Source organism: Synchiropus splendidus, chromosome 3 (assembly GCF_027744825.2).
Source record: "Synchiropus splendidus isolate RoL2022-P1 chromosome 3, RoL_Sspl_1.0, whole genome shotgun sequence".
Lineage (NCBI taxonomy): Eukaryota > Metazoa > Chordata > Actinopteri > Syngnathiformes > Callionymidae > Synchiropus > Synchiropus splendidus.
This window is the reverse complement of record NC_071336.1, coordinates 6,165,517-6,190,033: the sequence shown is the minus strand read 5'-3', so window position 1 is coordinate 6,190,033 and position 24,517 is coordinate 6,165,517. Positions and strand designations below refer to the sequence as shown.

General features: G+C 42.6%; 2 protein-coding genes across 6 annotated transcripts; both read right to left on the bottom strand.

Moving 5' to 3' along the window:
- Positions 1–197: 197 nt before the first annotated feature.
- Positions 198–5,816, bottom strand: shbg (sex hormone-binding globulin). The gene is made up of 8 exons (XM_053858929.1): positions 5,057–5,816; positions 4,125–4,222; positions 3,841–4,030; positions 3,389–3,550; positions 2,788–2,944; positions 2,561–2,697; positions 2,286–2,484; positions 198–1,029 (listed from the first exon to the last, which is right to left on the bottom strand). Exons 1-8 carry the CDS (start codon positions 5,156–5,158, stop codon positions 896–898), a joined length of 1,179 nt encoding a protein of 392 aa, XP_053714904.1. The 5' UTR covers positions 5,159–5,816; the 3' UTR covers positions 198–895.
- A 165-nt stretch (positions 5,817–5,981) lies between these two features.
- Positions 5,982–24,459, bottom strand: zbtb4 (zinc finger and BTB domain containing 4). 5 transcript variants are annotated; one of them, XM_053858923.1, is made up of 6 exons: positions 24,219–24,459; positions 24,068–24,119; positions 23,894–23,937; positions 20,125–20,203; positions 19,286–19,398; positions 5,982–13,627 (listed from the first exon to the last, which is right to left on the bottom strand). In XM_053858923.1, exon 6 carries the CDS (start codon positions 13,358–13,360, stop codon positions 8,300–8,302), a length of 5,061 nt encoding a protein of 1,686 aa, XP_053714898.1. In that variant the 5' UTR covers positions 13,361–13,627; positions 19,286–19,398; positions 20,125–20,203; positions 23,894–23,937; positions 24,068–24,119; positions 24,219–24,459; the 3' UTR covers positions 5,982–8,299. The 5 variants fall into 5 exon arrangements, with proteins under 5 accessions (XP_053714898.1, XP_053714901.1, XP_053714902.1 ...); XM_053858926.1 differs by lacking the exon at positions 19,286–19,398; XM_053858927.1 differs by lacking the exons at positions 19,286–19,398; positions 20,125–20,203.
- Positions 24,460–24,517: the final 58 nt, after the last annotated feature.

Sequence of the window (24,517 nt, the reverse complement as noted above, 5' to 3'; positions counted from 1 at the left end):
TTCCAATATGAAAGCGCTATACACCTGTCATTTTAAGTGGTGTTCAGCTATCTTCTGTCTTGCGTGGTTGGAATAAATTTCATTCATCTTCTGCCATGTTCGATATCTTTATTCACAGAACAACTTGTTCCTACAACTTTTCATCATTTATATATATATATATATATATATATATATATATATATATATATAGAGAGAGAGAGAGAGAGAGAGAGAGAGAGAGAAGGAGGAAGACAGACGTCAGCGCAACACAGTGCGTCATATCCTGTTACAGCCAGAGTCGTAAATCTAAAATACTGTACTTGAATCGTAAAAGACATTGAATTAGGTCGTATTAAAAAAAACACCATTTGGCATAATGCTGTATAAAAATCGCTCCTGTAGTCAAATAATCAACAAACAAACGCAGATTATTCTTGTTTAGCTCTAGCAATGTGTACCCATGTGAGTGATTTAGTGTTTCTTAATTTCTGCTTTAAAAATCTCCATGGGATATATATCGCATATTTTTGTTGTTGTACATAAGCATACAAAATAATTTTTTGGCATGTTCAATGCGCCGTGATCAGTGAATAGATTCGCTGTAATCCGCTGCAGTTAGTTGTTAATGCTCACCAATTTGTATTTGATGAATGTCTAGAGTCTTACCCCAAATTCGCCAACAGAGGGAGCAAAAGTCAAACGCTAGATTTTTACGCTCGTCACTGGGGCTACTACTCAAATTCATCGTCTATACTCGGTGTATGGGCTAAGAGGCTATAGACATTGTATCCTAGAACGTAACACATTGGTTAACCTAATTGGCAGTGTGATTCAAGTTTTTCAATTAAAAATTCATTTTACATTTAAACTTGAGTGGAATGCTCTCCATTGTCAAAGATTATAATTCTAGCCTCTAAATTGGACAACTGTGAGAGGAGATTGACTTGTGTTTGACGGCTAAATCCAAATCTAAACTCTTCCCTTGAATGAGGATCTTCTCGAGACAGCCCGTCAAGAACTGGGTGCCAACATTATCTCCTCCATTACCTGCAAAACAGATGAGACGAGGAGATGCTTCACACGTTGCAAGTATTGAAATTTTCATTGCTTCAATTGTCTTTCACCAGACTCTAAATTTATGTCACTTATGATCATGAAATTCTAAGGACACAACTAGAGATACACTTCCACTTCTGATGGCTAGATGCATCTGCACAAATATCAGTACTGTGTAATCGTAAACCTGTCCAATTTCTCTTTTTAGCAACTTATCATTTGAATTTATTCAATGCTGCTTCCGATCCGGTTTAAAAAAAATGACCAAAAGGTTAACTCAGACAAAGTCACAACACACGTTGCACGTTTAGATGGGGGCACAGGTTGTCTTTGCTCGCCGTTGCAACGGGCTGGAATGTAGATTTACTTGTGCAGAACTACACAGCTTTAATGGGCGACCAAAGCAAACTTGGCTGGTCTCCACCACTCCAGATGCTGCACCGCCTTCTGAGTCGATCTGACAAAAGACCATCTGCGCCAGTCTATGCGTCTCCATTAACAACTCGCGGTGAACCAAGTTACTGATGCCTTAGCTCATGTGGTGTTTATGTTGCAGGGAATTTACGTCAGCCCTGTTTGTGTTCCACTGGTTGCTAATGCTAAGCTAGCTTGTTCAGTAGCTACACTAAGACAACCCGATACAGTGTTATTAAGGAAGCCGACAAGTTCATACCTGTTCCCACCGACCCATCAGGATCATTTCGGGTGCCCACCATGACAATGCCATCACTCAGCCCACCACACGTTTTTCACCTCCTTCCTTCAAGGAGTCTTGTCCAACATCTTTTTCAGGATTAGCTTGCAGTAAGCTTCAGTAAGTTTTATTACCTCTACCAAACTCTTATCTTATCAAATCAGATGAAGGCCTCAGAATGTATAATGTATAAGTAAAGTCAATCAATGAATTGTCCTTTCCAGGTTGATGAACAGAATAGAATGACTCAGAGTCATCAAAACAGAGGGGAAGCAGTTAAAACCCTGCCAGCAACAACCAATAACCCTAAGATCCGAACCCAACTGCCAGGACTCGAGCACAAGGCAAAAGAATGGTAATGGCAATCACTTTAGCTGTTTGCAGTGCTTTTGCATTAGTGTGTTATGTGTTCTCACTAAACACCTTTCTGAAGAGTCGACACACTCATAACGCACATCTTTAACAAGGTCTGCTTGCCCTTTTGCTCAAAGATTAAAAAGAGACTCAAACCTATAGAGAGTCATTTTTAGAAAGACTGGGATATCGATCTCACCTATGAGTCCACCAATAGCAATTTGTGCATCCCTCCATTCGATTAAAGGATCCACCTGACTAATTGGGATGGATTTAGAGGGTGTCAAATCATTTTCATCTTCAAAGACAGTCATCGAATCCTTCTGCAAGGTTATCGTCAGGTTCTTGATGTTATTTTTCAGACTGATTCCGACTCCTTTCAAGTTGAGTGATATTTCCTGCAAATTCAAAGGTGGAGGCTATCAGCAGCAAAAAAAAAAAAAAAATCGAAATCACTCAGACTATTTTCTTTACCTCGGTTTCATTATTTGCTGCCAAAGTGAATAGCAATTCTTTTGCCAGCGATCTGATGCTCAAGATTGTTCCATCCAGCCGACTGAAATCTCCCACCAGATCGATCCTCATCCCACTTTCCTCCTCAACAGGCAAATCTGTAAAAAGAATTAAGATAAAGTGTCGCTTAATTCACAGTAAATGATGCAGACATGAGTAAGCAAGCAGTGGCAGATGTTTTTCTTCACCAGTGGTGTTTAAAATGGCTAAGCCAGTTCCAGGGAAGAAGATCCCAGGTTGGATGTTTGGATAGCAAGGCCAAAGCGTCTCTGCATCCAATTCCCAGGGGATAGTGAGGTTTAGAAAGCTGCCTCCTCGTATGCAGGCATCCAAGTGAGAATCAAACTGCATTGAAGAGACCAATAATAACAATCATAATTATTATTATATGTCACAATTTAAAGCCTTATGAAGCAAGAGATGTTGGTCTACACATTTTGTGTATCATGGTTTCATTTTCATATCATGGATTTTTTTTATTTTTGCTTTTTCTTTCACAAGTCTCTGCACTAAATGACTTGGTAGACGTGCTAGGTATTTAAAAACCAAAGAATGGTCCTGTAAAGGCCGATAACTGAGCAAAATGAAATAGCACAATTGATCAGAATAAATCAAATTTGTGGCATAACAAGCAAACATTTGCAATCATATCACCATTCACCAAAACGTGAATTTGATGTGTTGAAACCAATGAATATGAAACCAATTAAACTCCCTATAAAGTTTGAATTAAATTATCTGGGACAACATTCTGAATGGTCACAATAAGATATAAGATGAAGACTATACCGGTATGTTGACTCTGTCAGAGTCGATCAGGATCCCACCAAGTCCAAGTCGAAGTTTAGTATAAATGACATCGTCCGGCTGCTGTGAATGCAGTCCCATCACCAGCTCTTTGACTCCGTCCACCTCTAAAATCACGTAGTTGCCCTGGTTGCTCACTTCCAGCTTGCAGACATCAGAAGCACAAGAAATAAGGGCGCAATTAACTGACTTAGTAAAATCCAGCGTGCAGGAGCTTTTTAAAGGTACCATATAGTTTTAAAGTTGATCAGGAATTTACAGCCACGTATCAAACTGATTTGATTTTATATACATTTTTGTAGTTTCTAAACATTCATCGGTCAGTTGTAAGAGAGTTCTGTTTCCTTATCTCCTCATTTATGGAAATTATATGGGACCATTTAATGTCACTCCATCTCAGGTTGTAAGAATACAAAGCAAGCCACAAAACTCACTGTGTGCCATTGTCCATCATTGAGATTTGGGCCCCCGGACACATGGACGAGGACGTCCTTTCTGTATAACAGCATTAGAGGGTTACCGCCTTTCAATGCCAAAATGAACCATTCCTTGCCGTTTTCAGTGTCTCCATAGAAAATGGCTCCCTCTGGATCATAGGTCCGTAACTGGAAAGTGGACTTGATACTGCCCCAAGTGGAATCACACAGTTAAAAATCTCCAGTCACACTTACAGACGATAGCCATAGAAATATCGTTGTCATGGATTTTGTTTGCACACCTGTTTATTTGATTAAGATGCACTGCAATTTGGACTAGCGGCTGCCACAAGTCCCTTTCCTGGCCCAGGTAAAAGGTAGATCCACCAGGGACTTGTTTCTGGAATTATAGAAATGGAGATTAGTTTAGGAGGCGGATGTTGCAGATATCAATGAACAAATGACTCAACCACACCCCATTCATTCGAATTCATTCAAGGCAATACTGCGGTGTCTGTGCTTATTTTTCCTCTTTATTTATTTATTTATTTTTCATGTCATAGAGAAGACAAGATCAAACTGCTCTAATTTCTATGGCAGATAACAACAAACCAGTCACCTTGTTTCGGAGAGCCCTGCCGCATGCTCATTCTGGTTCTCTCCACTGACTGCACATGTAGGTTGGAACTAGTACTTCCAACCAAGCTACCGAGTTATGACAAACATAAGCCTTCATCTTCTGGTGCAGAGGAATGCCCCCCCCCCTGTGTCATCACTCACTGTAGTCCAGCGAGGCAAGAAAAACATTTTCTGCTTGATGGGTGAATTTGATCAGTTTCCTGCTGATATCGATGATCTCACACCTGGAGGTGCTGTTGATCCTAATCACTTACAGTATGTTTCACTCACAGATCCAGTCAGCATTGCAGGTCAACAGCACACCACATATATATTTTGTAACAGTGAACACATTCTACATTTTATTCATGATTTATATCTGTGCAAAATAGTAAAGTAGTGCGTTAAGATTTTCAGAATGACATAGCTGTACTGATATTTGAATAGTGATCCCCCTTGAAAAGATCCCCGATACACCAAATGTTTTGTTTCCTATACTGAAGGTAAATATTAACAAATTACCGAAGCAAAATACTAAACTATACCAGAGAGGTATACTACAGCTTCATTATATATTCTCTCGGGACAAGCATTACGCATTTGCATGTCATCATACCGTCCCGTGTCCATTCCTCTGCTTGTCAGCTGCAACATGCTGAGTAATCAAGTTTAGAGTTAACAGCAGTCCTCCTGCAATTGCATTCAAAAGCAGCACCATCCTTCAGCACACCTGACGCTTTGTAGTGGCCTGAAGAGTCTGAAACACAAAGGAACGGAAGAGGGGAAAAGTCACTTTGTCAACGTCCTGTGTGCAAGCCCTCTATCCCAGAATCCAGAGGGCAAATGTCCCTTAGGTAGCTCAGATTATTGATCCTCAGGATTGTTTGATGACTCTCCAACTAGGCAAATGAATTGCAAAAATGTAGGTGGGTGTAAAAGGCAAACTGCAGGACGCTTGAATTTGGGACAGATGAGTGAAATATACAAGTTAGTGTTTTATATGCAACATGGAAACTGTGCCATGGTTTCTTCCCACTAATGTTCTGTTCATGTAACAACAGAGTGGAAGATTGACCCTATTCAGACCCGCCATTTTTATTTACCCATTGCACCGGAACCTTGATTAGTCACTTGTGTGCAAATGTGTGGGAGAGGGAGCCGCGTTCAGTGCGGATATTGTTTGTCTCACCCGCTGGCTGTCTTCCCATCTCCTTCCAGCAAGCCTCCCTTGACATTTGGGACATTTTATTAAATAGTTAACATGCTTCAATGTGTGCACAGAATTACCTGTTTTTGCTTCTTATTAATTCATAATTATTCTATATAGCATCAGGTAATGTGGAGCAAAAATGTGGGATATATTTAAATAAGGCCATTTTATTTTAGCTATCTCTGGTAAAAGAGTCCAAAACAAAATTACCCACTATGATCAGCAAGCTAATCCTCTTTGTCACTAGAGTCACTAGAATTGCGTGAAGATAGCCTTCACGCATACCTACAAGAATAAAAGCACATCTTATTTCATTGGGTCATCAGGTTAATATTTTATTTTCTTGGTTGCGGCAAAGACAGAAAACAAGAGGGAGCAAGGGGACTACATACTTTGGGAGAGCTGAGGCCACTAGCCTTTGTATCAAATCTAAAGACAAAGTCATCAGGCAACATTAAAACATCTTTTAAAAATAACATTTACATCTTTCTGGGGTTCCAAATGGCACAGTCATTTCCTAGACATTTACACAATACTAAAACAGTTCAGCCATACATCTACATTTATGAACAGCTTTATAGCAAACAAATTCATAAAATCTATCTCCTTGTGTTTCTTCTAAATACAATATTTTCTGACTTTTTAAATTTGTTATGCCATGACAAGGCACCATAATAGCTGAAATCTGGCAGAGCCACATCTCACTCTAGATAATTGTGGAAAGATCAAAGCTGAGGCACATTGATTGAAATGTTAACACAGTAAATAATTGTTTACAACCACCAGATTTCAGTTCAAATACAATATGATTTGATTTGCATGCTTTTGGTCTGATGATGGTGATAATAAACCATGTCTAAAGAAAAATGGACCATGTCCATCAACAGGAAGGTCTAGATATATTGGTGAGAAAAAAAATCCCCACAACAAAACCCTCTTCGAACTCGGAAGGTGCTAAATAACATACAACTAAATGGTGACCTATTTACCACCAAGGCAGAATTTTGGTTCCACACATAGTTCCTCTGATATACAATATGTATTCCAGCACATAATAGGCTCAAAGATAATTGGCACTCCTTAGAATGGTCGCACAATTTGCTCTGGGTGAGCCTCAAGGCATCAGTGCCATTGGACAACTGTATTTGAAATTCTAGGGCAGCTACTAACATGCATGGGACTTTCTCACACCAGTGACCCAAAAACTTAATATGAAATGAGACATGGCTAGAATGTAAAGAAAAACAAGCTGATGTGCTCACAATTGTAAGATTGTTGCAGAGATATGAACCGTTAAGAAGCAAGTGTTAGCTCATGCTTTGTGGATAGAGAACCCAACTTTACTGATGTGTTCCTAGGACTACGGTATATATGCATATCAGACGATACATGGTCATTTAATAGGTTAATCGTGGCAAAGCAAACAAAGGATCCTAAATCAACTCTGCTAGTGATGTTGCTGTACTTCATTAACCCCATAACAAAATGTACATTCATTATTTATGTTTACTCCGCCTTTTCAATGACACCATGTCCATATGACAAGAAGGCTAAACTTCATGAGACAAAAACAACAAAGTTGTATACAATAAAGATAACACGTTACTACAAAGGCCCAGAGGTGAACACTGGGACTTCCAATAAAAAGCTTTGGCTACTAAGCAGAAACTTGACACACGCAAAGGAATCAAGCCAGGCAAACGGAAGTACTTTTTAATGGGGAGTGGAAAACAAAGCCTAGCCTAGAGCCTGAAAGAATTTCCCATCCTTGCCCTGACTGCTATCTCAAAAGCCATCTTCCAATCAAACTGAATAATGCTACAAAGTTTTTTTTCCCCGTGTAATATGAAGGAAATGAGATGAAATACAGAAGTGCAACAATTTACTATTCTGCAATTTTTGCCCAGTGACCAGCTACAAATAAAGCAGCTACGAGTGCTCTGTTAAAGTAACTACTACCTGCTTTATAGTTTGAACGTTATGTTTGTGAAGAGTACTTAATGATTTGAGTATGAGCACTATTTAATGTAAGTCTACACGCTGACCTACTGTATAATAACACCAGAGTTGTGGAGTGGCTCTCACATGGAATGTTTATTTTGTTTTCACTCTCTCAAGAAAGTTGTGTACACATCACACTCTCAAACTTTCACCCACTTCAGAAGATACCTCAATCCAGTGGTGACATAATCATATCCAACTCAGGATGTGATGTGATTATTTCACCTACTTCTTTACTGTGTATAAGAATGACAAGGTTTCAAATCAACATGATGACATATTTTTCAAGAGTATGTTTGACTTCACTGTGGTTTCGTTACAAAAGTAAAGCTGACTGAACTAGCAAAGTTTCCACAAAAACGGACATCCTCTTAGCAGGCCATATACTGAAGAACATATGATGGGTCAGCAGGATACTTGGTCAGGTTCTAGAACTACAACGCACAACAGCAAAACAGATGACCTCGAGGATTATGATGAATTTAAAGAGAACAGCCGTCTTGTCACTGTCTTAATGACATCTGCCCAGATTTCCTCATTGTCTTGCTTAGATTTTCTCCAATGAATGTCTAGTTCTGATCAGAAGAAAAAGGCGCCCCAAAAGACACAATGCACACTTTCCCCTTCCTCTGCCATGCTCAACAGTTCTTATTGTTTTTTGCTGCTGCTGTCTCTCTTGTTGCAACCGCCTCCATTGCTGCTGTAAAGACTAGGATTGGGCCCCAGAGGATGCGGTGTGGTGCCCATATAGGGGCCACCAGGAGGTGTGTAGTTGAAGATAGCAGGGAGGAAGGGGAGAGGTTCCACCTTATCCCCAGTAGGAGCCATTATATTCAGAGCAACAGGAAGAGCAGCTAAGTTATAAGGGTAGGCCAAAAGCTGGGACCCATATAGGAGATGGTACGGATCTGGATAAAATGGCAACTTGGCCAAGTCTCCTCCATTGGGAACAATAACCTTGCCCAGAGGGCTGAAAGAAAGTGCTCCTGGGGGATAGGCTGACATTAGAAGATTTTCCTCTTGCTTCTTTCTTGAGTGGTAATTTTCTGGGACAATGAGAGGCAGGGGAAAGTCCTGCGCATGGTACCCAGCAGGCGTGGACTCCCCCTGCCGGGATTCTCTCACAGAATGAATGTCCTGATGCTCTGGCTCGGTGGGCTGTTGGCCCCTTGGAAGAAGGAGGGCATGGGCGGAAGGTCGGTCAGTGACACCAGTTAACCCTGGTGGTAGTACAAGTCCTTCAAATCCTTGCATGTTGGGGTGAACCTCCTCACGGAATGGTGATAAGTGCCCAATAGATGTGACGGAATCCCAGGAGGACTTGAGAGCGTGCTTGGGCGGAGAGGATCTATTTAAAGTGGCTTGAGTCTGGCTGTTTGGAGGGGACGGTAGTGGGCTCAGAGGTTCGACTTTTGGAACTAACTGATCAGTTGGATCATTTGGGGCGTGTTCACCTTTACTCATGTGATGCACCCTCTCTATTCTTGTATCCTTTTCTTTTGGCAACTCATTTTTGTCCTCTCTTTCTCTTTGTTTTCCAGCCTCCATCTTTTTCTCTGTTTGTCGCTCTATCGCTCGTTCTCTTGCTAGTATTGAGGACATGGTTAGGTCTTGTGCTTCACTGGGGGAGGGACTCCTACAGAGGGATTGGACTCCAATATTTGTGTGCAAGGGCTGTTCCTCATAAGAGACATGCGCAGATGTATCACAAGATGATGGCTTTTCTCTCTCTATAATGACCCCACCCCGTTTCAAAGATGTCTCATTAGAGACAGCAAGTGCAGCTGTGGATATTAGAGTGGCATGAGTTTTTTTGCTACATAATGTGTCAGTTGGAGAAGTGCTGGATGTTGTCAAGATGTGCAAAGGACTAGGGGACCTGAGTGTTTGGCTATCCAAGTTCTTTTTGCGGTAGTCCAAGCATTCAGTCCCATTCAAGACGAGTACGCTGTGTAGAGCAGAGTGCAAAACAGGTGTCACTTCTGGGTTTGTGTACTGTTTGTTTACTGGTCTTTCCAGTGGTGAGTCTGGATTCATTGGGCCAAGTTCCCTTGTGTGATCTGGATGAGGGTTGTCTGTCTTTTCAGGATTATAATACATGTCTGCCAGCGGTGGTTTCGTTACTACATCATTGTGCAAGACATTGTTCTGTTGGGAGGATAGACTGTGTGGACTACTCAGCTGCTCTTGTGGTAAATAGCTAATGACAGAGACCGAAGGAGAATTGGAAAAGGGGTCCTTCTCAGGGCCAGAGTTAACAGAATCAACTTTCTTCTCTGTTGTATGTTCTGTGTCCTTCTCATTACTTTGCCTTTCTGGTGAATTGGTCAGCTCATGTCGTCGTACATGGCGGATCAGCGCTGAGGATGTTTTGCAGACCTTGTGGCATTGAGGACAGGTGTGTCTTGACAATGCTCTTCTACTCAAGCGAGTAGAGCAAGCGCTTAACACTGAGCCAATTTGCCTTGATTTTTCATCAACATTTTTTTCTGGCCAAGTGCGAACTGTGACCTTGTCAGTTTGTTCCTGAAATGTCACTTTAGCTGGATGAGTTGGCACCTCACTCGGTTTCGGATGCTGAGCTCTCTGGTGGATTTCCAATTTGTCCCTTGAAGGGAAAGTTGCGCGACATAAGAGGCACATAAACTCCAGCAGATGGCTCAGTTCGTGTTTGTCCCTTTTTCTTGAACTTGAAAACCAACGTCCACATGTACCACATTCTGCTACATTCACATTTGCCCAGGGTTGCCTCCTAAATCCCAAAGAAGGTCCAGGAGTGGATGGAGTTTCTGAAGAGTGCAACGAAACAGTGGATCTCTCAAGGCCATTATTAACCTTTGCTGTGTCTTTCTTGTCCATAAATGGGTCAGATTTACGGCTAGTTCTGTCCTTTTCAATGCAAGGTTCCGTGAACTTGGGCTCATCAATCTTTTGTTTCTTTCTATTTTCTTGTGGTTTCACTTTCTCTGAGTGAACAAGGTTTTTGATCCTCTCTGCTCTCCTTTTCACGCGGATTGAATGTTTATATTTTAGTTTTCTCTGCCAGGATTTGACCCTCTGTAGATGCGCCTGGGCTTTTCTTTTGGGTTTGTAGGAATAGTAGGGTCGCCATAAATTGTCCTCCATATCATGATCACTCTCTTGTTCACGGACCTCTTGGCGAAAGTAATATTTCCTTATCTCAACATTTGGTCGAGCAGACTTTTTTACAGCTTCTTTGCCTTCTTTTACCTTGTTTCCACCCTTTGCATCAAAGCTGTCTTTGCAGTTTGTCTGATGTTTATGGTGATGATGTGAATGGCGAGATTGTTTGGCATCCTGGTTACCTGATGTTTCACTTCTCTTGTTTTTGGGTGGTGATCGACTTTTATCTCTTCTCAGGTCAGTTTCAGATATACTACGCTTTACTATAGCTTCCTCACCAATGCGTACGGTTATCTGGCATAGAGGACCTGTGACCTGTGGCGCCATCGTTGATGACAGCTGCTTTGAAGCAGAGATCTCACACCTGCTGTGGGACTTTTGGGATTTTTGGACAGACCTGGCAGACCCTGCATCTTGTGTTCCTCTCGATCCGTCATCTGTTGTATCTGAACTATCTCTAGATTTTTTCTTAACATGTTCTGAGCCGTATCTTGGCCTTTTTGCTGGCAGCGAAGTCCCCTTTCCAAGAGTCTGAGTTGTGCTGGTTTCAAGAGACCGGCTTTTCACTGGAGTTTGTTCATTTTCAGATACAACTTGGTTGCTGTGCACAATGACTGAAGATGACACTGCTGTTCCATGAACAATGACAGAGGGTTTTGTGTGCCCGTATGTTATAACAGAAGGCATGTTTCTGTCTGTGCCTTTTACTGTCTTTGGTGTCTTGGTTTTGCTGCTACTGGATGTTTTCAAACCGCCATTAGTTGCGCTTTGCTCTTTGTCTTGGTGTTCACTCTCCTGTTTTCTAACATGTGGCACGTCTGCTTCAGGAACAATATGGAGAGCAGAGATTTCCATTTGCTCAGTGTTAAGAGGCACCGGAAAACCATCAAGGAAGGCATCCGGATCAGGTTTGACACTCTGCGCTTCACTCATCATTTCATGCAGGTCCTCTGGTCCAAGAGGACAGGCCATACCAGTCAAAGACAATGGTGATTCCTTTGCTGGTTGTAGTAGCAGGTCATGATGCACACTGTCACTGTAGGTCTTATAGGGTCTCTTTTGCGAACGCATTGGGAGAAGGCGATACAACTTCAGAGCATTGGCCTTCTGTTTGTATCCGCCATTAGCAGTTTTCTCACTGGAAATGAGGCTGGGATTTATCCCGTGAATGGTCTTTTGGTGAGTTTTAAGATTGTAATATGTAGCAAATGCGTCCCAGCAAAAGATGCATTGATACCGCCGCTCTCCGGTGTGCCACACTTCATGTTTTGTACGGTACTCAGCCAGAGCAAAAACCTTATCACAGTAATGGCATGGATATTTGCGACGCCAGGAATGCACATTAGAATGGCGTTTCAGGCTGGATAAGGTCATGTAGGAACGTTCACAAACAGAGCAGAAATAAATGACATTGCCATCTATCACCTTCACAAAATGGCTGTCGTCACCTGCGAGTAGTTCAGTGGCTGCTGCATCATCACCTTGGAAACATTCCAATAGGCTGCCAGCACCTTTCGGTGCCTGTACCTTACTGATGTCTGTTTCTCCAACAATCACACCTCCCTCCACTCTCACCTCACCCTCTTCCAGTGGTTCCTCTTTTGGCTGCATTGTGAATTTAGATGAGCTTAGGCTATTTGGGGGCAGGCCTGATATTCTGCAGGAGGCCTCATGGGATTGCAACCTCTTACTGTGGATGAACACTTTGCCACAGAATCGGCAGCTGAGGCCCCGGCTTCCTCGATGCAGCCGCATGTGTACCGTGAGGGAAGCGGCTGAGCTAAAGAGACGATGACAAACGCCACAGATCAGTTCTGGCTTTAGGCTTTGAGACGAGGAAAAAGAGGACAAATGGGGGGGAGTGATGAGACCCTCCACAGGGGCAGTTGTTGGTGTGGGTAAAGGTGGGGGAAGGTGGAGTGTTGGTGGATGAAGACTGGGTCCAGTAGGGCCACCCCCTTTTCCAGCTGGTCTTCCCAATAGTTTGTCCTTTCTTTGTCCATCCCTCCCTCTCTGAAAGGAAGCTGTACCCAGGCTAAAGAGTATCTTCGCAGTTTGAGATGGGGAGACAGTACCATTATTTAGTCTGTGTTTCTCCTCCCACCCTTCTGTGACATATGAGCCACCCAGTGACCCACTGGAAGATCTTGGTGGGGATTTGAGAAACTGTGTGCCAGGGCTGAGCTTGGAGCACTTGGGAGGCTGGGACTTCATGTCCTTCTTGGTGAGCGTTTGAATCGTGAAGGGAGAGGATGAGGGTGACGAAGATGGTGAGTTGTCATGTCTTGGGGGCTTGAAAGATCTATGCTTTACATCCATTGTGGAATCAAGTTTCCATAGCGACCCCTCATCAGAACTCTTAGAGGATGGCCGTCGTCTGTGAGGTGAAGGAGAGGATGATGATGGGCTGTGACACTGCTTTGGAGATGACAGTGAAACTGGGAGCGGAGCAGCACTTATCGGAAAGCTGAGAGTGATTTTGGCATTTTTTGGTCCATCAGCCATTTCTTCTAATTGATCCTCCTTCATAGCCTCTATCCTCCCTCCATGCCTTTTCCCTTTCATTTCCAGCGTGTAGTCTCTTTCTTTTCAGTCCGAGGATCAACGCCTTCTCTCCTTGGGCTGATAAAGTCTGATCTCGTCGAGCTCCAAATGGCAGGAAAAGTGGATGATTCTGATGGTATGTAGGGTCCTTTCTGCAGGTTCGGTGAGGATGTGGACAGGAGGAAGCCCCACAGGTGTGTGTTGGTCGGTTTTACACCACACCTATTAAAGCCCACATGGAGGGTATCCAACACCTGCTCACTGGACGACATGACATGTCCACCAAATCTAAAAGAAAAACAGACATGAACATGTATTAAAATAACTGGATGGAATCGCACTGTTGTCAATAAGGTTGGAAACCTGGCTAACTAGACAGAGGGATAGAGACATGCTATTATTGAAATTGATCATATTTTTGTATGAATAAAAATCTGTACCACAGTCAGCTTATGGTGCTGCTAAAGTGAAGCAATGTCCAAGTTGAATACTGGGTAGGAAAACAGACAATGATGAGGAAAAGAAAAATCCTCTGTCATGCTTTTCTGTCTGCGTTTTCAAGCAGCGGGGCAGCCAGGAAGGCAGGCCTCTGTAAAATTCCACAGGCAGCCCTGAACAGGCAGAAACTAGGTCAGCACTGTTATTGCAGAGGAAAGAGAAGTGAGAGAGAGAGAGAGAGAAGGGGTGAGGATGAGAGCGAGTGAAAGGGTGACAAGGAAGGCAAGGAGGAATAGTGAGGGCGACTGAAAATGTAAGCAGAGAGACAAGATAAGAGAGTGAGGGATTAAAAAGAGGAATGGAACAATCAGACCTGTCGAGCAGCCTCACTGAATTGGTCACTGAACTGGTCAGCATAGACACATAAGGCACGTATCTGCCCTCAAGACTACAAAGTCAGACACGCTACTCCACATAAACCTTCCCACTGACCACAGACATTTAAAGCCAATGAGAAAAATCAATTGGGTCATGTTTGTAACCCGCCGGGTTCTGGTAGAGTGAATCAGCAACAAGAGATTCTAATGTTTGATTAAGAACAAAAAGAAATGGCTGTTGTTACCTTCAAATGTGCTTAGCAGCATACTAAGGAAAATCCTAAAATGCTAGTTTCAGCAAGCAACAAGTGGGTGGACAAGCAAACAGACAGTAATGAAACCTTAAATGCGACGTCATTAGGTCTGATCCTTGTGCTATAAACTGGAAAATGCGTATGACTCCTGGTCACTATTTTTCATCCCCGGGTGACGCACATGTCTGCTGCAAAGGCCGAGGCTGCAGGACACCCTGTCTCACTTTGACAGGAAGTGCAGTCACTTCACTTTCATGAAACTGATTTTAATTATGTTGCAACAAACACATTTTCCAAATATGAAAAGAGACAAAATAATAAAAAGACTGAAAAGAGCCACAACAAGTGGACATTTGAAAACTGTTGATGAGACTGAACTTTTATTAGATATTTAGCAGGATATGTTCTTTGTATGTCTGCCTTGTTACTCTGTGGGTCACAAAGTGGGCATACTGTGTGTTACATACATGTAATATGTAACATATTAAACTTGCTAATGTCAAAGTCAAAGTTAAACTGTTAGTACCATTACATTTAACAACACTAAGCAAATAAATGATATTGCGATTTTGCAAATATATTTTTTTTAACTTTAAATTACGGCCTGACAAGGCACCACGTAAGGCCGCAGAGTAGCCTGAAGTGCGCCAGATCAAAGCCTTGAACCTGCCCTTGCCCTTGCCCTTGCCTTCTGTTATTTCCACATTGAAGCTTGTGCTGAGGCAATCATAAAGATTGAGATTTATATCCAAGCATTTGGTTTTGTATGTCCCTCAATGCTGAGCCCAAAGAACTAAGTACAGAGGAAGATTCTCGTTTTTGCTGGCATGAAAGGAGACCGCAGCAAGGTGTCATATGCATAACCCGATCTTCTTTGCACTACTGTTTATAGTCACCAAAAACTGTGACAAATATGTTAATATAGAAGCTGAAGACGTACAAAATGTGATAGGTTTCATATATTATTGTTGATTATTAAATCTTGATAATTAAATCTCTAATAGAAACATGCATCGTAAAGGATGGTTTGATCAGAAATTGTTGTGTCTGTTCCCTACTTGTTATGAAGAGAAATCACTGCCAACAGAGTCTCATCAATACAATGAAAGACTCATAATGATAAATGATTGAAGATAGACAGTGCACGTGTATAACTTAAGAAGCCGTTCTGTCTTTGTCGGCCTAAACATGATGAGGAGGACTATCCCCGCTTATACAATCCAAATTCAAATGATTATTTCATGAAATAGTGTGCATTGATTTTCAAGTAGTTTCTAGTAGTTTTACTTGACTGCACTGCTTCCTGTACATGTATGTGAATGTTAGATGGATCAGACTTCAGTGTGATGCTATGTCAGCCTAATCTGCCCATACCCAACAGAATCAGGAGCCATGGACTGCGTACCTTCCAAATATAAGAGCAGTGGGACTGTTTCTCTAAACAAATCAGATTCGCCTCACAAAGCCAGCTATTTGATCGTTTGTTTGGTCTGAGGAAAAGCTTTTGAGTCGAGTTTGATTAGAAAAACATTGGCGTAGCGAACTGCACATACTGATACCTGTGGAGTTTAACATTTCATGTCTATAGTGGCTGAATATCAGGGGGAATGGAAAACGTGCTGAAAGTGAAGAGAGGGCCCCGACCAGGCAAGCTTGTTTCAGCCCAGAAATGTAAGGACTTACTAATGAAATTGACAAACAGAGATCGCTTCAATGAGAGGAAGTGTTCCTTTATTCTTCTGATTGCTACAGTGTGAGTATGTGTGGCTCTGCGCGCAGAGGTTTGTTTCTCACACCAAGTAATGACTAAACAGTAACCACGGTGAAAGCTGTGAACACAAGTTATAGTTCAGAGTGTAATGAATAAATAAAATCATCGAAATCCTGTTTTGATCATTGATCTGCTGCAATAATCATATCAACAAAATAATGAATGAGAGAAACAATCACTGTTACAGCTACATTGTTTACATGCGGCCTCTCCCCCTGAAGTTTGCCATATTGATTTCAAAGATGTCCGTAGCACTGGCTGACTTGTAAAAATGGTTTTCACCTGCACAACCAAAGTGATTCTCTCACTGTGACATCACAGCTTGAACCATTGTGTTTTTGTAAAGTACTGACGTTGACAGCTGCCATGTGAAAGTGGCGGCTGGTTAGGTCGGGCAGGTAGTGTGTACCAAACAAGTAGTACTTTAAATGATCGAGTGGCTTTAAAGTTGAAGGTTAAAGGATTATGTCCTGCTGCAGAACCTTACACAAGCTCAGTAAGAGATTCCTATTACCAGTAATACAGGGTATCCCCCAATGAAGAAGGCTCAAGTGGCAAAAAAATCTGTTACAAACATGAGGCTTGGGGGCCAAATATGGTCCCGACGTACATCCATGTGGCACACCCCCCAGCCCTAATAACATATAGTAAAATGTAATTGAGAACTAATTTCAAGTGCAAAGCTTGTTCAAAACATGAAAGTCAAGAAATCATGTGGAAATTGCTTTTTAAAATTTCTTGTAAAAATGGAATTCAAAGTTAAATGCTAAATTTTGATGATAAATATGAATTTTGTCTAGCCTGTAACTTGATATTTTGCCCTTTTGCATGATGCATACTGACACCCATGGTTCAACAAAAACACTCATGAATGTGCTGTTAGGTGCAGTATTGTCAATAACTAAAACAGTCTTAAATGAAAACTGCAAAATACAGTATTATTTTGAGTTGATAATTAGCACTGTTGTATTCACAAAAAGAAAAATATATTTACCAAAACTAAGTTTTTGTTGTAAGACAACGAACATGGACAGCCATTACTCACTGGTCAGAGCCAGCACACAGTGTGTGCGTTAGACAATTCGCTCTCTGTCTGGACAGTCTGTTACAGTGCTCTACATTATGTTCATTTTTTGCAATGCATGCTATGTTAAGTCAAACTGAAGTTCTTGGGTAATCGTTTCATTAATATGACCCCAGTACATCTACTGCATGCTCACATCAAGGTCAAAAGCAAGCAAAACTGTGTTCCAGAAGTCACTCCCTTGTTATTCTTGTTGCGTTTTACATTTTGGCCAAACTAAGTACCATACCTCTGCATCGATAACAAGAGGATGTTCAGTTCAGGTTGACTCATAGATTAGCTGATTCATGCCTGAGTGCTCAAGATGCCGACTACGTTGAGGAGCCAGTGCTTTAATTTAAATGGTCATTGCTCACCCCTTTGTGATTATAATCCATCAAAAGAGTCTCACCATACGCAAGTACATATATGCCATGTAAAAAAAAACAACTATTGCTTTTTATTGCTAAGCATAATTTGGATGTACCATTGGCTAACATTTCATGTGTATCGTCTGTGTTGTTTATTCCCGTCATTAATATGTCATCATCTATAGCGTGTAACTGGGGAGTGTCTGCAAGGAGGAATGCAGGACGCCTCGGTGTTGCAGCCGGTGAGCCAGCAGCGAGGCGCATGTGGGACGAGGAAGGTGTCTGTTAGGCTTTCTCCCCATCGCCAGAGGGGCCCAGCTATCAGAGCAGCAGTTGGTCTATGAGGAGGTAGGAGCGTGTGTGCGTGCATGTGCGCTTCAGTTCGTGGGTGGGGGGCATCGTTAGCAAGAACCACCACTGAACTCTCCACAACCCTCAGCCAAGAGAGGCTGGTGGTGCGAGCCAGATGGGGCAGAGGAAGGCGGTGGAATGGGGAGGTGGTTGTGTTGAAGGAGTGGTTCAGTGGCGTTGGTAAGTGCAACAGACATGGAGGTAACTTTGAGCACAGCTTTCTCATGTTCACATGTTTACTACCAAAACCATTGACAACCCATTCACCTAAGATACTGTCAACCTTCTCTCTACCCTAAATATAAACTGGATGTTTACAGTTTTGTTACCATTACAACTACTCGCTAAAACACTAATCAAGTTGAATGAAAACAGATTCGACAATGGAAGAGGGGCACGTTCTGACTGTGACACGTTTATGCTAGTTATGCTAGCAATGCTAAGAGGAGACAAGTTTGTCCTTCATTAACATCTCAACTGGGGGGAATCTATGTGCGAGAGGCGAGCAGATAAATGAAGTATAGCTTCCACACGCCGATGACCACAACAAGTTTGACCCTATGGCCCACATTCTCCATACATTCAACACACATGGCTTGGCATCGATCAAGAAATCAAGGAATGCCAGAGGTTTGCAGCAAATGTTTTGGGGAAAAAAAACAAAACAAAACAGTGAGGCTTAGTGCGGCAACAACAGGTTTGGTGACATCAATATGCCCTCTGCTCCTCCATGAGATACTTCCTCGAGCAACACAATGGGCTAGTAAAACGCAGGATGAAACGAGCCGGGCCCAAAAGAGTCCAACCATTACCTATATTTAAGTTTTGTCTAAACTACCCCGCCAGAGTGGTGGTTCAGTTGACGAGCAATGTTGACAAGAAAGTCATGTTTACTTGCTGTTGGGCATCTGCTAGTCACCTCTCTGTGTGCAGTGAATCACACAAGGTTTAAATAAATTAAAAGTTTCGTCACAATTTCAGGACGAGTCATCGCTCTTGAAAAAGAACTGCGTGGTGCACCAGCGACAGAGGGGAGGATGAGAGAGACCAGGCCTGTTATTGGCACAGACACAGAGCCAGCGAAGGCAAACACGCACACATAAATGCGCTTCCACAAACACGTTTCATACAACACAAACACACCCACTAACACACACGCCCCAACACACGCATGGTTAAAATAAAAACCTTGTCCTCTCCTCTTTTAGAGTGGAAGCTACCACCGTCATAGCAGTAGAGTGAAGCAGAAAAACAAGCAGGAAAACAATATTCTGGTCTGGTCCTCCGTCTTTCTGGAAGGCAAGCATAAACGAGAACATACCTCGGAAAACCTCCTGCTGCATCTTTACTGCGATGTGTTCTCTCCCCCACACTCCCTCTCTCTCTCACACTCTCTCTCCCTGGGTCTGTGTATGCACATGTCTGCGTGTGTGTCTGTGTGTGTGTATGTGTGTGTGAGAGAGAGAGAGAGAGAGAGGGAGAGGGAGAGAGAGAGAGAGGGAGAGAGTTAGTGCAGGGAGAGGCGGCTCACAGACAAACACACATACAGGCAGCAGTGTGTGAAGACAGAGGGCAGGAGCGATTCTCACACTCTAACTTGCTGCTCCCTCACTCATGCACTCCCCCTTTCTTTTTCTCTCACTCCAGTTTTTGCTAGGACTCGTAATTTCTGGTGTTTGTGGTTGTTCTTCCCCAGCTAGTGACCCCCCTAAATCCGATCTTTTTGGAGTGCGTTTCCCTCCGTCTGCTCACTAGCACACGCTACTTTATATACACGAAGCCCAGTGATAGGGAAAGGGAGGGAGAGACATGGGAGACAGAGTGGGAGAGCAAGCAAGCAAGAGGACGCCATTTAAGCAGTTTGTTACAAGCCCTGCAAGTCCCCAAAATGGCTGAAAACAAACAGGAATCTAGCCAGCTGAAAAAATCTGGGCAAGAGGAAGGAGAGACAAACAGTCATGAGAGAGCAAGTCAAGGACAGAGACAGTGAGTCAGGAGGACAAACAATCTGCCTTCAAACGGCTGATGGAGTTTTTTGGAATGCGTGGCTAGTTCCCCGGAAGGGTTACAAATAAACCTAATGATGAGAGATATGAACTGAAACTTGCTGTGAATTCACCAGTCACATACAATTAACTTGCGTCGTACAAAATCACATACAACAGCGGCAGAAGACAGATCGTGGTCACAATCATCCAAGGCTCTATGGTGGAGCTCTTCAGTCAGTGGCAGTCGATACCTGTAAGAACAGATGAAAAAGTGCTTATGAATTGTGAAAAAGAAGAGAGAGTTGGCCAATGTGGTCCATGTGTCAGCGCCAATACTTCTGTCCGATATATCAAAAAGCCATTATGTACTTTGACCTCTAAACTAGGTGTATGTCCAAACATCTCATCTTTACCTCCCAGATGGTCAAGCTCTGGCTGAAGTCAAAAGTGGAGCATTGGTCTTAGCTCTGGTGCTAAAGCACTAGTTCCTTGTTCCTAGCATTATAAAACTACACAATTTACTTGTTAAGTAACTCCCTCTTTCTCATCAATGCCATCTACATGTATTTTGGAATCTGGCAGGGGACTCATTTCCGCTCTGGAGGGAATTGTCGTGGTAAACAGGTCCTCTGACCCTGTCCACCAGACAGACTGATAAAAATGGTGTTTGGAGCTCCAATAATCACATTTGTGAAAGCAAAGTTGCTGCTGGTGTAACGCATAGCAGCCAGCATGAAGCTAAACTGCATTCAATATCAAAAGTGAGTACCTGCACACAAACCAGTCGCATTGTATTGTGCTGCACTCACTGTACCACTGTAATATTGCATCCACAAATGAAAGTAAACAATAAAAAGTAATTAATAATTTTCATGACAGGTGTCCTTTTTTTCCAGCTTAAGCCCCAAAATGTTGCTGCATGTGCCAGGTTGATGAAAGATCAGAAGCCTGTGCAATTTAGTGGCACAGTGTCATGCAGGAAGAACATGCACAACTGTGAATATCTGTGGTCGGACAGCACGACTGACTGAGCCAAGTCCACATCTCAAGAGCTCCTGGTGGTGGTTAGTTTTGGTCAGCATATCCACGTTCATATAGCATGACTCATTAAGCAGCCTTCAATCAGGAGCAATTCAGTGTGAGGCCTTGCTAGTATCTAATCTTTAGCCGTGCCATGCTTCCAACTGCCCTATTGAGTTGAGCTGCCACCCTGTCTCCCCTGACAGCCAGCAACTGAACCCCGTCACCAACCGCCCGCCCTCCACCCCGCCCTTTCTTTCTCTCCTTTGCTCTCTCTCTCTCTCTCCCCTGCCTCTCTTCCCCTTCCTCTCTCGCCCTTATGCTCTCGTTCTCCCTCTTCCTCTCCCTTTCTCTCTCTCTCTCTCATTGTAGTTGGCACCCTCGTCTCCATGGGAACTGCTCAGGGTTTGGGTGTTGTTCCTGTGACCTCTGTGGCGCTCAGAGTTGGACTCCCCCCAATCTCACTGCCCCACTCTAAATCCCTCTAACTCGCTTCCAAAGGGGCTGGTGTTTGTGGATGGGAAACACTATGGCAGCTAGGGTAACTATAGAAGAGTGTATTAATGAACCTGGACAAGGATTTTGTGTACGTGCAGGTGTGCAGTTGGCAGCTACTTTCTTCTCCACAGACATCTAGCTGTGGTGATCATCATGGTTATTGTCATTGAATTCTATCACACGGTTGCAAGAGACGAGACTGGTTTCTAAGTCAAGCTTTGTAAAAACAAGAGGCCATGTAGTACATAATCATTTGAGAACAAACTCTTTGAGCCATATAGAAGTTTCAACTGAGGATTGATATGAAAATATGAGAAGTGCTTCCAGGAGAAACGCATCGTGTTAAGACCACAAGAGGACTTAACCCTATCTTGAGTTACTGTATATCTATCTCCACAGAGTGCCCAAGCAAGACAGTAAAGGTCAATGATCCAGACCTGCAAAGTTTAAAGATCACCCCTACTTCTTTACACTTGTCAGACAGATGCTTTGCAGCACCATAACTTCAACCCTTGAGAACCCTCCTCTGAAATCTAGAAGCAGACAGGTCAGACAAAGGTGATCCCCGGATTAGTCACCAACTATATCGATATAACTGGTTTTAGCAGGTAGCACTTACAACAGAAATGAATATTTTTGTTCTACGAGTGTACCAGAACTGATGCCATATTTCCAAACTTTCAATAGTGTCGCATAAAACTTATCCCTAACTTGACAGCTACGACCCAGCTTGTGGGTTTTTATTCTGTGATGTTATAGGTGTGAATGTGACCCGAGCACGATGACTAACCTGTTCTCCAGCTGACTTGGACCAGGATCAAAGAGTAGAGTCAGCCCTCAAATGTCAGCGCTTTCTTAAAGACGAAGCAGTGTCTTAACCACTCTCCAAAGGATATCTCACTGGTCAACGCTCAACTGTCGTGTATACACTGACCTACTAAAACTAGAAACAAGGACAAAACAGAAGAACACGTCTGCTCCGTCACACAACTGTCCCAGGCACAAACAGGGGCAGGGGCTACAACTAAATCTACCAGATCATAATATAAAACAACTTGCCAGAACATGTCTTTCGCTCATGCTGTTGAGCATTTTAACAGAAGATGAAGTGGAAAATACAATCATTTCGGTCCACACTAACACGTCATCAATGCAAAAGTCACATGATCAGCTTTTTCTCAATTGTTACTCTGAAAAAAGATTAAACAAATTTCTGAATAAAGCACCACCATGTCTTCAGTTGAAAAAAACACAGGCCTCAGAATTCCAAAGCTATTCAGCATTGTTTTGCTGCGCCTTCTCTGCACAAGGCTGACAAGGTGTTGCGTACTGTACATATATCTATCTACAAAAGAAAAGCAGTGTTTAGAGACAAATGAGCGTTGAATTAGTACCTAAGCACAACCATGACTTGCTTCATGGATGAGTTAATCGACTCGTGCCTCCATCACATCTCTCATTTTGATGCTGCAACAAGACTGCTCCTGTGCTGCATGTTTATACGCGCTAGTCAAAAGTGCTTTGTCATGGTACAACTGCACCACTGTGAAGTGCCAAGCATCAGTCATCCGACTGGTTGGGACGATCGAAATCTTTATGTGACTTTGATAGACTGATCCCTCTCCTCAGCCTAGAGTGTTCGTGTTACATAGCTGGCAGGTATGTTTGGTGTGCAAAATCTAAAGGCACAAACTGAAACATTAAAAATGATTAGCTTAAGAAACAATAGCTTTCTGTTATACCAACAATTTCAGTTTGAAAGTAGTTTTGGAATTATATGCTGACACAGCATTTATAAAACCTTTATATATTCACCATGAGTTGCATACATTTCCCTCTCTTCATGTTCCCTGACCTCCTAGCGAGTGTCCCATCGGCACAAAGTAAAAAAATAAATCAAATAAATCGCCTGGCCTCCTCACCCGAAATCCAGTGATGGATTCCAAGGAACCCGAGGTATTAGCTCTCCACCTGACTTGGGTTTGCCTCTTCGTCCCGCAGTGATGAGTAACATAAACACTGCTGCCTCTGCACTCACACACAGTTTGTGTGTCTTTGCGCTCCTAGTAATGCGTCTCCACGGCAGACAGTTGTGTCACCAGTTCCCCCGCTTCCTGCGAACTGTTCCACTTCATGAATACAACTGAAGAATTTACTCAGTAGCCTAGTTGTATACATATACTTTTGGTTGCCTGTTGACAACCATAGGATTATATTTTTATTCATGGTGCCTCATGCTAGGAAGGAAACACTGAGCACTGAATGGGAACGACAAAGCCCTGCAGTGAGAATGATTCAATCACCAAATCACCAAACCACAAATGTTTCTCCAAGTAACAATGACCTTAAAGTGTTGCCTTAACTCTACCTTTGGCAAAATTCTAAGTACACTGCATACAAATCAAACTTAGTTGAGCACTTACGTATTTCCCTTCAACCCATGAAGTCCAAAGTCCAGGTGGTGGATCTGAAATTGTTGAGAACAGTCAATGGTATATGTTTGAAACACGTTTTCATCAGCAGACTGCTTTTTGCCCCTAATTTTTTATTTTCATATCCATCACAAATACTGCAGACTAATGAGCTAAATTTCTCACCTTGTAGTTTCAGTGAAGAAGTTTTCATATGTGTTGCTTTGATTTGTGTGACCTGGAAAAAAAAAGTTAAAAGAAAATATTCATTTAAAAAAAAAGCCAAGACATTATAAACCACACCGAAGTATCAAAACATGACAATGCAATTACGTACACTAAATTAAAGCTGCAACTGCACGGCGTTGCAGAAGGCTTTACATCTCCAGATGTCAGACGACCTACATTTTTGAAGTGAGCGCTTGCTGAGTCATTCAACGTAATTACGACAAAGGACTAAAACTGCAGTCTGCAAAGGTGTCGAAAACCTCCTCCACTCTTTAGGAATACACTTGCCGAACGCATCTGCAGCATGCAGCGGAAAAACAGAAGAGGAAAAGAAGGGTTGAGGCTGTTGATGTTGCCAAAGAGGACTGGAAAGGATAGGTGGAAAATTGTCTGGGAGGGGTGGCTGAT